The 15,317-nt window shown below is 41.1% G+C and overlaps 1 protein-coding gene across 1 annotated transcript in view; it reads left to right on the top strand.

Annotated features, from left to right (window-relative positions):
• RAI14 (retinoic acid induced 14) overlaps window positions 1-15,317 on the top strand; it is an 85,641-nt gene that overhangs the window by 58,240 nt on the left and 12,084 nt on the right. The window contains exons 4-7 of the mRNA XM_057364658.1: window positions 8,464-8,552; window positions 10,333-10,397; window positions 13,645-13,702; window positions 13,893-13,963. Of these exons, the coding sequence (XP_057220641.1) occupies window positions 8,464-8,552; window positions 10,333-10,397; window positions 13,645-13,702; window positions 13,893-13,963 (283 nt within the window). The remainder of the gene's footprint in view (window positions 1-8,463; window positions 8,553-10,332; window positions 10,398-13,644; window positions 13,703-13,892; window positions 13,964-15,317) is intronic.

Below are 15,317 nucleotides of genomic sequence, written 5' to 3' on the forward strand. Positions count from 1 at the left end.
TAAGGCTGCAGTTGTTTTTCAGATTTATATCTACATAATGGGATGCAGTTGTTTTACATGTTTTTCAAAGACTTATGCAACCAAATGAGCTGTATGTGTAGATTTTAATTATACCCACTGGCTGTTACCGGCTTAAAAATGTGCTCTAATCTAGGAAGGGAAAGGGAACAGACTGCCAAAACAGAGCAATGTGCAAATGTTGAATTTATTTAATTTTTTTTTTTTAAACTTCAAACTGAGAGGTCTCAGGCAATAGACTATGCTGGTGGCTGCTTATTTATTTGACTTATGTTTCACTGTTTTGTGCTGCCTTCTTTACAGTTGCATTCTGTGTTAGAAAACTGCTGAAAAATAGCATGAAAGTAACTGAAAAAATGTGGAAAAGCTCTGAAGTTACGTTTTCCTGCACATGCAGTAGAGATGGTCCAGTCTCTACTTCTCTTCAGAAATRTGGAACCTTAAGTACTATGGTTATTCTGAAATACAAACTAAAAAGTATATTGCCATAATAATTTAAGGAGTTTATTAAAACCAATATTAAGAGTTCATGTTAACCAGTGGTCTTTGAACGATGTGTCACAAGTAGATTAATTACTGTGAGTACATGCTATTGAACTTAGGTTGCAATTATCCTATGAAGTCAGAGAAGTTCACTTTATACAGCTTAATAAAAAGATAAGTAAATTCAAACAGTTGCTTTACATCTGAAGAGATGGGAAGGGTTACAAGTGTAAAAGGTACAGAAACATCAAGCACAACCYATAACCCTGAGCTATCCTTTGTCAGCGTCCCTCAGGTTCATAGGGATATCTGTTCTTGTCACCTCATGCAGCACTAAATGCAGTTCTTAAGCCTTGCTGTATTTTCATGCCACAAAAATGCTTGTTTTAGTTAACCTTTACACTGTTGCTTTCACTCTTTCCAGCCTTTTCCTGGCCTCTTGTTATGCCAACACAGTTCAGGATTTCATTGCTCTAATATTCATGACTTTCCATCCCCTAAGGTGATTATTAGCAATTGCTGACCCACAGGCAGCAATTCCAAGTGAGCTGTGCTGGAGGATGAAGGTCGAGGGAGACAGCATCGTTCTCAGCTTTGGGTTTGATTTGAACTCTGAATTCTGCTGGGCCTTGAGAGGGCTGAAGATGTCTGGCTCATTTTACCTGGCTTCGGGAAGGAAGTAATTTTGACCTGGGCACATGCATGGTATTCTCAGGGATTTCACCCTGTGCTGAAAAGATGTTGTGCCAGAAGGCAYAAATATTGAGAAGGCAACTGTGCACCTGCTTGGACTTCATATGTGAGGAGCGATGTTAAAGGAACTCTTGGAAGGAATCTTCCCTCTCACCTGCCTTCCTTATCCCTCAGTACTTGCTCTGGGGGCTCAGGCCACACTGCACAGATTTCTGGGCTCTTTAAGCTTTTTGAGAATTCATTGTTTCTTGTGTTTTGTTAGTTTTTCTATCCTAGAACTCCAAAAATAAAAGAAGTATGTCAAAATTCCAGACTTTCTGTCAGCACCTAGCAGTGCCCTGAAGCTCCTGCTTGCAGAATCTCTGTTGCATTTTGCTGACATTAGTTAGTGAGGAATTTTAAAAACAGACACTGTGCTAGAAACTTTATGTGATAAATCCAAATTTTGAGCACTTATGTTTACAATTAGTGGTACATGGAAAGACAGTCCATGCATTTCAGATTTTAAGTGGGAGTTTCTGTTAATGTGGTAATAGAGTTTGCCAAASAAAACTTTGTATGAAAATGGAACTGTTGGAGCACAACCTGAGAATGAAAAGTATAAAGCTGCTGGGGATCCCAGAAATCTCTCTGAAGAGCAGCTGGGGGGATATTTTGCTGAGTTGGAAGGTTGGAATCAGGAGTCTGTAGCTTGCCAGCTCCTGTGTTGCATGATGCAATTGCTTCTTTTCTACTAAGAAAACAGCCACTAAAGAGGCTTGCATTTTATTAATGTCCTGTAGCTCGAGGTGTGTGTGATTGAAAAAAAGATTTTTCATGCTGCAATGCAAAGATGAAAACTGCGTTTATTTTGGTTTCAATGGTGGGGTTTTTGATTTTGTTGGTTTTTTGAAAGCTGTCCCAGAATACATGCTAACACAGAAGTGGCATGCAGGGTTTTTACCAGAGGCTTCTGTGTGTGTTGGGGCAGAGCAGATGCCATGTCATGTTAAAATAGAAGGGCACAGGCTGTATTCAGTACTTCACTTTGCAGTGGCTGGTGCTAAAAAGGAGAGAGAAAATAATCTCACACAACCCCTAGTAATATGTACCTGCCTCTGTCAACTTCTTAATATCTTGCACTGCACTCTCTAAGTTGTTTGCATCAACCCATTGATTGTATGTCTTCAAACTCTGAAAGCATAATTGTCCCAGCTTTTATGGCTGCCAGCTCTGATTCAAAACCAAAATGTATTTRCTCTCTTTTTCTTGAGGTTGTTTTTTGCACTGTCGGCTGCATGTATGTGAGTGACAGGATAATGACATGGACTGCCACCATTATTGAAAAGCCTTGTTTTTTACACTTACTCTTTGGAGGACATAAAATGGGTGCAGTGTGAAGCTGTAATTTTTATTTATTTAAAGAAAATGGTAAAAAACTGCAAAGAGGTGGTATTGATAGTGATTACCTGTAAGTGAGTGATTTTCTTTTGAGGCACTCTGATCTGCCAAACATTTGTATAGCTCCTCCTTGATTAAATGTGATTCTGCACAGGAAGGCACAAGACACCTCCAGTTTCAGRACCATTCTGGGACCTTCCCRCTCATYTAACCTGGAGGTGGTAATTTTTCTRTTATTAGGTTCAGGGTGTGTYCAAAAGGTCTTGCTTTCAGAATTGTTTTAACACTGATAAAATCTCAAGCCCTTCACAGACCAGTAAACCGTGTTCTTCTGCAGTGATTGGTCATGGTGCCACATGTGAGATGAGACCACACTGGGCTTCCTCTTGTGTGGCACCAGGTATTTTCTTCATGCACAGAATGTGCTGTTCCAGTGGTAATTCAGGGCCCCTCCTCCTTCAGGTCAGGTCTCGACAGCTTTGGCATTTCTGCCACTCAGCTTGTGGCAGGAGGCAATCAAAAGCCAGATATCATCTACTGTATTTATTTTAACTGTTGTTATTGAAGGAGGAGGAGTTGAGGCCTTGAGGGATAGGGCTGTAAGTTGGGTGCTGCATCTAGAACAAATAAAAGATCAAGTCAGTTCAGGAACTCAGGTTATCAGTAAGTCACTTCGTGACTGAGATAGCTGGTGAATTGCTTGTCTGTCTGATCTGGTAGTAACAAAGCTTAAAGGTCTTCCACTTCTATATATATATTTATTTTAATCAGCAATACAAGGTCTCTAGGCAGCTCTGTATCTTTATTTTATCATTCTTGTTTATTTGTGTGAAGGTATTGGTCGGTTGGGAAACTATAAATCATCAAACCATTGGCAGGAAAGTTACACTTCTGAAAAGTCAACAAAGGGTTGACATCCATTAGAAAATGAAGAAGAATGATCTGCCTTGGGGAGGGATGTTTTTACTCAAAATAAAACTCGACAATGAATGTATATGAGTTCATGCAGCTTTTCAAACATTCTTGCACTTAAAATATTTTCAGAGCACTCAGATTAAAATGACAGAGAACAATCATATTCTGCTCTTGCATGTAGGTTTGACTGGATTCCAYGTTTGTCATAATAGGAAATCGCAARTACAATATTCACTTAGCATCCATAATTCAACCATGTTCTTTATTTGCTTTGGATTTTGGTTAGTAGTGTGTTAACTTTCAGGCCCTGGAGAAAATCTGTGTTGCAGAGAATGCTAATTCTGCCCAGAAAAAAAACTGGAGCATGACCTTGCCAAGCAGAGACTGAACCTCTGATTTGGTGTAATTTTTCTGCTTTTTTTCCCCCTGTTTTTCTTTTCACAGATGAAAATTTCCTTGTTAGAAGGTTACTGTCTCAAATTGAGACTTGAYATTTATTTTCTCTGATTTTATCATGTTCCACTTTGCTTTTGTGGCATTTCCCCCAGATATATGGACCACCCAGTTGTTTTAAGCCAGCTGTCAAAATAACATTCAGTAAGAGGATTTGCAGGAARTAGCTGTGCAAATGGTTAAGTAGGGAACCTGAATATAGCAGACCCATGCCTAGCTGCTAACACCACATTAAGAACTGCCCTCAGCTACAGTTTTCAAGCCTAACCCCTAAATATGGATTATTTCTGTTCTTCTACATAAGGTGTAATGATTTGTAAATAAGTGTTTAAGTGAGCTGGGTAGTAAAAGCTACAGTCCTTTTTCATTTGATTTAGACTAACATTTAAATGATTTCTGAAAACACTCTTTCTTGGTCTTGTGACAAAGACTGGTTCTACTCGAACTCCTGCTCTTTGTCTGTCAGATGCTGGCTAAAGGAGTCTTAGTTCCCTTGCTGGCTTAGCTTTGTAACAAAAATGTGGACAARGTGCTCTGCCCTGGCTAAGGGATGGGCTTGTTTAGGGCACTTGTAAGGGTTTCACCAGCTGGCATCTCCTACCTGTAAGAAATCTGCTGCTTCAGACTGGTTCAGGGATGTCATACACAGCTGTGCCCTCTGTTCAGTCAGCAAGCGTAATGAAAAGCATCAATCAGTGTGGGGTTTTTATCTGAGCAACATTGCAGGTCAARAGATTTGAGGACCTGACAAGATGTGTGAGGTGATAGCCTTGAAGCTGTGCTCCAGCTGACCCTGAACCTCATGGAATGAGTTCACTCTCAAGGCCTGTTTACTCCAACTAGGCTTTGCATTCCTCACAATAAACATAAGTTTTCACTTTATCCCATAAAGGACTGAGTAATTACGAGACCTGTACGTTCCCAGTAGGAAGAAGCAGTGCCAGCCAGTTGAGTTTTCATTTGCTGCAGAGGTGGGSTTTTGAACGCTGACCTGCTTAATTTCTGAATCCAGTAAGGAAACCACTGAGAATGGTGGCTGCTCCTCTGCTACACTGAAAGGTCTGGATACAATAATAAAAGACCATCCTGCCCCTCAGGAAGAATAGAAATGTTTTACAACAATGCAAGAAATCTATTTCAAATCAATTCAGGCTGGGCTATCAAGATGTGGCTCTAACAGGCTTATCTGTTGTGAAGGGAAGATGAACTACATTGTAATGGGGTTTTCAGCTGAATGAGAATCCAGCGCTCAGTGTGGCCCTTGGTCCAAATCAAGCTTTATATGTTTGTTTTTGTTTACCTAAGTCATTGCACAAGCAGGAAATGGGAGGAAAAGTTGTTTGCTTTCATATCAAGGAAAGTTTATTCATGGAAGATGTAAGTAAAAYGCACCACTCCTTAAGGCATCCAGATGGTGAGAACGCCAGTGTTTGAAAACCTGCAGCTTTTGACTCAAATATTTGAGGAAATAATGTAGCTTGTAAAGAATTATTCTGTACTGAAATGAACGCCTACAGTTTTCTTTGTTTCAAGAGCCTCCCTTGCTACATAAGAGTCTTCAGTATCTACTACTCAAGTGTTGGGTTTGGGGWTTTCTTTGTTTGTTTTGGGTTGTGTGTTTTGTTTGTTTGGGCTTCTTTAATTAAAACAAAACAAAACAAAGCAGTGGCTATTAACTTTAGAATCAGAATTGCTCCTTGAGAGGGAGGCTTTGCCCAAAACTCTGWAAATAGTTTGACTTAAATACAACTGTGATAGGTCCATCCCAGCCTAGAGTTATTCTCCTCTCTGTTGAGTAGGGTTTCTGTTTACCAAACCAGCAGTTAAGTAACCATATCCCTGATTCCTCTCCAACTGAGGTTTTGAGAGTGTTAACAAAAAATATTTCACTATAGGTTTATGTGAGAGATKATAGCAGTACAAGGACTCAGGGACAAGACACACAGGAAGCAATTTGTGAAATAAAATATCTGCGTGTGTCATGACTTGTTGAGAATTGCCATGGGAATTGTTTTTTGTTGGTGGGATTCATGTGCTCCTAGGCACATAGCCTGAAAAGGGTTAACTTTCCTTTTCTCTGATACTTTTTTGCAGTCAGATTTTACCTAAATAAAACTTCTTTAGCACTTGCGTGTTCATGTTGCATTTGGCACCGTCCTACACAGTCTGTCCGTAAAATCTCAGTGCCCCAGATTTAGCCAAGTTATTATTATTCAAGTATTTATTATTACTATGCATATTGTCAAATATAAGTTAGCCAAGTGCGTGCTTCGCAATCTTCCTAATATATAAGTGAATTTGATTGTATTTTGTGTTTACACAAATTAATCTGAACATGTTTGGGTATTTGCTGGTATGTTGTGCTGGCTAAATTAGAGGTGTTGGAATTTGTCAGGCTCCTCTTGTGTCCCTCCCCCAGTCATTTTCCCAGAGCCTGAGAAACCACTTCTTCTAGAGAAGAATGTTTACACAACTTTGCATTGGTCACCAAGTACATGAAGTTTTGATTTTGAATGACTAGGGAATAGACAGCAGCAGTGGCTTCTTGCACTCTTGGAAGTGTTAACTCTTCCGTTTGTTTGTGGCAGTGGAATTCGCAGGAATTCAGAATTCAGAACACACAGAATGCTTTTATATTTTCAGAGAATGGGTCAAAGCTTAAGCGCTGCCTGTGTGCAATTTGCAATCACAGCAGCCAGTGTGGATGGAATGGCTCCTTGCAGGAAATGGGATGGTTGCTGTACTTGATAGAGGACTCTGTTCCGGGAGCTCTCCTCCCTTGATTAATTCTCCTCTCTTTACCAGGTGTTGTCTGTAGGTCTCTTTCTCTGCTGAATTTTCAAGGAGGCTGCAAGGAAGTCTATGACCTGGAAAACAGTGTTGCAATTCACAGATTCTGTGCCTGAAATAGCCATTTCATTCCTGCCTGTTGTTCCAAGTTTCCCTGGTTAGCAGGCTGAACTTTTCAGTGTTAGCTCTAACCCTTTAAAGGAAGCAGTTGTTCGAAACATTGAGTTCTAAATACAGTCGTTGATGTGGCTCCATGATTTATGATGTTTCTTTTAGATTCCTGGGGAAAATCCCTTTTACACAGGGGTGCATGCTGTTAAAAATTHACATCTCCTTTGAAAGATACTAGAAACCATCCCAGGAATCCTGGCTCTTTCAGTTTGGTGCATGTTGATGAAGGTCCTAACTTTTCACACACAGTGTAATAGTAATTGGAAGTGTTTTGTCTTGAATTTGTGTTTTACATTATTCCCACTGAAAAACTGCTCAGGCTGATGTTGGTATGGCCCACATGGCAGCAGGATGTCTGCCTGTCCCATGCCCATATCTAGACGACATTGGCATCAGGAGGATATAAACCTCTCTGTTTTCAGAAGCTTTTCTCTCATTTKTGCTGCAGGGCAAAATGAAGTCAGCAGCATCTCTGTAGCACCCCTTCTGTGAATCTTGCCGTGCCCAGCCTGAGGTTGTTTAAACATACAATTTCAGCTGTAGAAAGGATTGAATTCAGTGTAATTTCTTTGGTTTGTCCTGTAATTACATCTTAGGTAATTGATACTTGGAAGTGCATGGTGTGGTTGGTAAAATCTGCAGTTTCACACTGTTTAACAACAGGTGCTTGGGTGAACAGCAGAACCAAATGTGGAAGAAATGCATCTCTGGCATAGTCTCACAAATATCCAGTAGCTTCGATTTCTCTGGGTGATACTCATAGAGTTTCCCCCACCCATACACGAAGGAACGATGAGCTCTATAAAGGGCAGTGCAGAAGCACTTCTTGATTTAGTCTAATTAAAGAATCACAGAATCTTGTTTTAGAGGAACTAAATTTTGTCCACTGAAAGGGGAAAATCTAACTAAATCTGACTAAATCTAACTAAATCTGACTATTCTGACTAAAATGACTAGAGCAAAGTCTGTTATTCCGATTGTTGTCATATTAATTCCTCAAGCCTAGGCACCCTTTGGGTATGTATTACATCATATGGGACATAAGTTTAGAAATTGTGTGGAACTGGATAATACCCATGTCAAGGTGCATGATGTGGTTTAATGAGACAGAATCTGTGTAAAATCATGGAGTCATGGGGTTGTTCAGGTTGGAAAAGGCCTCTGAGGTCAGTCCAACCGGAAGCCCAGCAACATAATTCTGACTCCCACCTGGCTACAGCCTCCTTCCAGGAGCCTCCTTTCCTCCAGGATAGAAATCCCCAGCTCCCTGAGCTGCTCCTCAGACAACTTGCTCTCTAAATGCTTTGCCAGCCTCATTGCCCTTCTCTGGACGTGTCCCAGAATGAACAGGTTATTTGAAGTGCAATGTGAAAGTGTGACTACAAAGTCTTTTTGATGTGCCATCTCGCTTCCAGATCTCTTACCTCCCTGGGAGGCAGTGGAGGGATGTCAAAAGATCTAAGGACAGGGAGGAAAGAATTTGCCTGTATATGGTTTGTGGATGAAAGAGGAAAGAAATCATAACAATAAAAAGACTGATTTGTAAATGTTCTCTTCCAGTTTTCACCTGGCAGCCACAAAAGGGCATGCAGAGTGCCTCAGGATCATGGTGACACATGGTGCAGATGTGGCAGCCCAAGATGGTGCAGGTATGTCTCTCTGAACCTATACAAGCAGAATGATGCACTCAATTTGTTTATGTAGTTCTTGATGTGCAGAGTGAAACTACAGATTTGACAAGTTTGCTTTTCCCCATACACTGTGTAGGAAAAGCAGTTGTGACACTTAGGGGTTTAGGCATGCTTACTTTCCTACACTGAGAATTCACATTCTAAATTCCTTAAAAACTTTTGTCCTAATACTGCAAATTTTAACATTTGTAATGGACTCCAGATGTAAAATAGTTGCTTGGCTTTTAAAATTTTTTTTTTCAGTTAAAAAAGAAAAAAAGATAAAAAAAAGAACTCTACTCCTTCAGCTCTTGTTATTACAGGTTGCACCAAGATCTTCACTGTTGCTTTTATGTTTATCCAAGCTATTAATCCCATTAACTTTACAAGAGTTGCAGTAAGACATTTCCTCAGATTTATGACATGGTGAAAACAGCTGATACAGGCCAAAACAGAGCTGAGAGTTATTAAGTATGATGCTTCAGTTCTCAAACGTCTCCAAGCTTAATTACTGCTCTACTAGGAGAATGATGTGAGCTGAATTTGAAAGACAGAAACTCTTTTTAACAGATTTCAGTTGACACATCAGTGGAATCTGTGCCCAGCATTTTCTCTGGCTACCTGAGCCACCTGGATGAGCTGTCAGCATTCCATCTCTGCAGTAATGAGCTGTAAATGCTGGGCTCATGGGTTCTGTTTTGGCCACTTGTTGCAGCCTGAGGGAATTCCTGTCATACATAGGGATGGTTTGCCTCTACAAAGAAGTGTTTGTGATACTGGAAGAAGCATCCATCTTTTATGTAATTTTAAGGGAATATGCAGACTGTTATTCAGAACTCTTGCTTGCCTGGTGATTTATCAGTCTCTTGGATAGTAAGAGGTTGCCTGCCAGATTCCACCTGAAGGTATTGGCCCAGTGCTCATCAGTGAAATCCTGCTCTGTAAAAGTCACATCATTTGCAGTGAGAGTTTCCTGTCACAAGTGTCTTTGTTGACACTTTRTAGTACTTATTGAGTACTAAATCCTGCCGCCTTCTTAGATGCATGGAGAATTTGTTCTTCTGCTGTCTTGTCATCTTCAATTTTTCAGATGATCTGTAAGATGAAGCTGCAGGAGAAACTTCAGCCTTTCATCGTAAATCCATAGTCATAAATTATGGCACTGTGTATCTAAATGTGAACTCAGAGGTGCTAAATAATGAAACTAAATGCAAACCCAATGTAGACCTGTGTTTGATAGGGAATAGTCACACCTTTGGTATGAGGTGCATACCAAAGTAGGGCTTCTATGTACACTTTATGGATGATGCAAATTTAATGTAACAGTAGCTGGTGAATTTGGCAGACTTTGCTCTTGATACTGGGTTGTCTTTTCATTGCCAAATAGCAGAAATCATGAAGTCACTGACAGACATCTGTACAAGGGAGGCTGAGCAATATTGGAATATTGTTTTCTAAGAAACAAGACATAATGTACAATCTTGGACTTCTGCCAAGGTGTAGTCTGACACAGTGTTTGTGTCACTGCTTTATATGAGTCAAGACTTTAACATTATTCTGTTACCTGCCTGAACAACAGTCTATATTGACTGATATTCTGCTTGATGTAGGGTTTTATTTTATTTTCTCCAACCTTACTTTTTATGTATCATGATAGGAAGAAAGTGGGTAATTCAGGATTTTCCCTTGTCATGGAGGAGTTTACTCCTGTGTTTTGACATGATTGAATAATTAATTTGCTTTGTTTCTATTCATTTAGGACACAGTGCTTTACATCTTGCAGCAAAGAACAGCCACTCTGATTGCGTGAAGAGGTTACTTCAGGTAAAGGAAAAATCAAATTAATTTTGATTTCAGAAATTTTGATTTGGTTCCACTAGATGTTGACACATTTTCTGCTAATAAACTACACCACGTTCTTACACTGTTATCCTATCTCCTTGCCATCATGAGAGATGCATCAAGAGTTTAAACATAAGGAGTTTAAAGACCTTCCAGGCACTGTAAATGGATGATGGAAGATAGTGTAGCTTCACTGAGTACAAATACAGTTTTCCATGTCCAGCTGATCTGATGTAGCTTGGTTGTGTTTCAAGCAGGTTGCAGCTTCAGTCAAACTTCTTGTGTTTTGTCTGGGTGGTTGGATGACTTGGAGTTAGGTGGGCTAAGTTACAGGGGAAAGGATTTTTCACTTCTGGGGGCATTCTGATAAAGTTGCACTGGAATGCTTTCTGTCTGTTCACCACAGAAATGTTTTTTCAGTTTAAAGTCAAAGAGGGAAGAAACCAGAGTAGTTTAGATCCAAAACTAATATGGAAATAATAAAATCCTCTGTGAAATGAGGTAAAGGACAGTGATGGATTAGAATGGGAATTGAGAGAATGGGGAGATAAAATAAGAAAAACGAAAGTGAAGATGGATGAAAGACTGTCATGGTGTTGAAGATGAGTGTTAGTAAGCAAAGACACCATTCATTTCAGATCCATTTGGGAAATACAGGTAAATCTTCATGATCGGAGAAATGGAATAGATTATTCTAAATTTGGAGTTATCAGTAAGTCTCAAATGAAATAATGAATACAGATGGAGAATACAGATGGAATGATGAATAACAGCCCTGCTCAAACACAACAGTGCAGAAGGAGAAGGGATGCTATATCCCAGCCTCCAAGTTGTTTTTCCCTGATTGCCTCAGGGTTCTCCAGCTGTCCTGTGAGTGACCCTGTCAGTGTCTCTGRCAGCACAGGGTCCAGTTTCACTATTCCCAGCTCCACTCTCCCTGCACGCTGGCTCCCCTGCTGCTCCAGGGTCATCCTTGGCCATTCCAGCTGGCCCCATTGCCAGGGTCCACATCGCCCTCAGGCCGTCACTGGCGGCATCACAGCCACCAGCACCCACAGCTCACAGMCAATTGTTTGAACACCAGCGATCTGCTGCCCTTGCACCCACCTGCTTCAGCCACAGAGTGCTTCTGTTGATGTTTTTCTAGTTTTAGTACCATATGCAGATTTCCAAAGACGTTTCTTAACGTTCAGTTTGCCCTTTAACGCAAACCTGTTGGTAATATTCTCCAGTAATTCGTACTCTTAGGATTATCTTCTGTGGACCAAAGTGTGCCTGTGAGGAATGTCTAACTGCTGTTGGACTGAAAGAGGCTAAATAATTACATTACACAGGTGGAATCTTGGCAGTTTTGTTACAGAATGTAGTGATCCGTGTGTTCCTGTTTGCTTGGATAATCAGGCATGTTGGAGACAGTGCTGCATGTGGAAGTCAAAAGTTGTAATGTTTGTTTATTAGAAAAGTGTGATTTCAGGGTCTTCACCAGTCCAAAGAAAAGCATTGATGCTGGTGAAGAGTTTAGAGAGCCAGTCCTGTGAGGAGCAGCTGAGAGAGACGGCGGTGTTTAGCCTGGACAAAAGGAGACTCAGGGTAGATCATATCTCAGTGAGAAAAGAGGAAATGGCCTCAAGTTGTGCCCAGGGAGGTTAAATTGGATATTAGGAAGATTTCTTCACCAGAAGCATTGAAAGAGGCTGCTCAGGGAAGTGGTGGAGTCATCAGCCCTGGAGGGATTTAAGGGATGTGTAGATGTGGGACATGTTTTAGTGGTGAACTTGGCAGTGCTGGGTTAATAACTTAATTTTATGATCTTTGTGGTTATTTCTAACCCAAATGAATCTAAGTTTCTATGATACTCTCTCTTTAATGTAACTAAAACAAAAATCTTCTGCACCAAAACAAGGCTTGATAAGGATTTGAATTATTTTTTCATTATTATTTATTGCTTTGAAGTCTAGATTGATCAGTAGCATCTGATAATTGTAATACAAGATATAACTGCATTGTTGTTGCTTTATTTTTAAAAGTGCAAATGAGCTTCTATTGCATTTGACGTGGCCCATGGGAATCTCATGAATTTTAACAAGGCCAAGTTCTGTAGGTGCCCCTGGGTCAGGGGGTCCCCGGGGTGTCCCGGGATCAGCCCARGCTGGGCACGAACAGACCRAGAGCAGCCCTGCCCWGAAGGACTCGGGGGTGCTGGGGGTGAGAGGCTGGACATGCCCCGGCCATGGCACTCMCAGCCCAGAGAGCCAAACGTGTCCTGGGCTGCACCCAGAGCACCGTGGGCAGCAGGGGAGGGAGGGGATTCTGCCCCTCTGCTCCGCTCTGCTGAGACCCACCTGGAGCATCCAGCCCTGGGGACCCTGCACAGGAGGGACAGGGACCTGCTGGAGTGAGTACAGAGGAGGGACACCACAATGATCAGAGGGATGGAGCACCTCTGCTGTGAGGAAAGGCCGAGACTGTGTTGTTCCTTGAGAAGGCTCCCATGAAACCTTAGAGCTGCTTTTCAGTACCTAAAAGGGCCGCACAAGAAAGCTGGAGAGGAACTTTTTACGTGGACATGTAGTGACAGGACAAGTGGCAGTGGCTTCAAACTGAAGGAGGGGTTTAGATCAGGTATCAGGAAAAAATTCCTCATTGTGAGGGTGCTGAGGCTCTGGCACAGGCTGCCCAGAGAAGCTGTGGATGCCCCACCCCTGGCAGTGYTCAAGGCCAGGCTGGATGGGGCTTGGAGCAGCCTGGTCTGATGGAAGGTGTCCCTGCCCAAGGCAGGGAGTTGGAACAGGATGATCTTTAAGGTCTATTCTAATCCAAACCATGCTACACTTCTGTGAAATAATGCAGGAAAAATTGCCTTAGGACATGGTTGCTTTAGCTTTTACTCAGTATTAAAAAAAAATAAATTCTGAGGCAAAGGAGAGAGTTTTCTTCCGTTTTTATTTACTGATTTGAATTATTCTGAAACTATAACATTTTTTAGGGACAGCTCTCTTGACCATGAGAGTTTCCTGTGGCTTCCATATAAGCTGGTACCAGAGAGGAAAAAAACAGATTGGCAGTGAGGGAAGGTGTACCTTCCTTCAGTGTTCTTTCTGAAGCAGCACATAAAACTTTTCACAACGATGCTAAGTGTTCTGTCACTATCAGATCCATGTTTTATTTTCTTTGTAGTTCTCTAATTGCTTTTTTTTTCTTTTTTCCTTCTCCTTATTGAATTGTGCAGAGTAAATGTCCAGCAGATTGCACTGACAATTCTGGGAAAACAGCTTTACATTATGCAGGTAAGTTCTTTGATGGAAGTTTGTACTGTCTTGTTGTGCTTGATATTCCTAGCTCTTCAGCCTAAAATTTGGTTTTGGTAATGCTGCAGTATTGCAAGTGGAAGTGTGTGACACAATTTTTGAAATTGGGGTTTACTGGACTTTCATGTTCATCTTGTTTTTTTAATTTAATTTTTTTCTTTTTTTTTAGCTGCATGTGGGTGTCTTCAGGCAGTTCAACTTCTGTGTGAGCACAAGTGTCCCATTAATGTCAAGGATCTGGTATGTATCTCTTCACCTGTACTGCAGATACTTCAAAGCTTTTATCAGCCTTGTTCCATGCAGTTGCTCTCCCTCCATCTCAGGTGCAGTAGTTCAGAGCAATGCTGTGCTCATGTATCTTCCTGCATTTCTCTGCTGAAGGAATTTCCCTTTGCAGCTTGTCATCACAGAGGTGTGGAAGCGCTTCACAATGTGATACCATGGTGGTGGGATTTGCTGATCAATTGGCACAAGTAGCTGGAATCAATTCTTACGCATTCCAAAGACAATTAAAAGTATTTCCATCGTCTCCAGGAGGCTTTGTAAAAGTATGTGTCCAAAGGCTGCAGAATGCTTACAAAGCCCAATCCGAGTATGATAAGCCCAAGGGGGAAAAGTATACCTGACATTTTCCAAAGGCTCAGAGACACTGCATTCACACCTGTGAAATGTCTACATCCAGCCAGGTCTGATTTTGGGAATGATGCAACTGCCTTAAAGAAAACCTGATAATGATAAAGGGACAGAATCTGCAGAGCACAGGCCAGGCAGGATGGCATAAAGATACCCAAGCTTGTCTGTTTGTTTTCAGTTTTGATCTATCTCCTTTTCTGGTCCTTCTAATGAAAATAAATGTGTCACTGACATCTGATTCACCAGATGCATTTCAAAGGCATAGAAGAGAAGGCTCTAAAAGTATCTTTAAAAAGCCCTCAGCTACATCATGGTTGGTCAAAGGAAAGAGACACCAACCTCAGCAGTGCATGGCAAAATGATAAGCAACAGTCAGGATTTGGGTAGTGGACCTAACTGGGAAGTTCCAGTTAGGTACTAGGAAAACAATAGCCTCACCTTCAAGGTGGTCAAACACTGGAAYTGGTACCCAGAGCTGTGTCTTTACCTTTGGAGATGCTTAAAATGTGACTAGACAAGTCTCTGAGCAGTGTACTCCAACTTGCCTAGCTTTGGATTGAGGAACAAGTGGGAGAAATCCCAAATACCTCTAAAGGTGTCTTCTGACTGTGTTACTCTATGACTTGATGAAGTGTTGTATTTTTGCCTTGTACTTGGTTAAAATTATCGTTTTTGTTGTGCAGTTACCGAGATGTTTGTGGTTTCAAAATCATTGTTTTAGCATTGAGCAGTCAGCAAAGGGACTACAGAAGGAAAAAGCATTCCCACTCCCTGTGTTTTACATCATCCCCAGCAGACAAGAAAGAAATTATAGCACACTCAGCTATATTTATGGTGCACAAGAAAAATGTACTGATAGCACCTCATTTTTGCTATGTAAAGCTGAAATTTGTAGCTAACATTGAATCTCAGTGTGTTATTGTAGSTGGATGGAATATAATTCAGTTTCTTTATGTGCATT

The sequence above is a fragment of the Malurus melanocephalus genome, unplaced genomic scaffold (genome assembly GCF_030028575.1).
Source record: "Malurus melanocephalus ecotype Western Australia unplaced genomic scaffold, MMel_1.1 scaffold_41, whole genome shotgun sequence".
NCBI classification, from domain to species: domain Eukaryota; kingdom Metazoa; phylum Chordata; class Aves; order Passeriformes; family Maluridae; genus Malurus; species Malurus melanocephalus.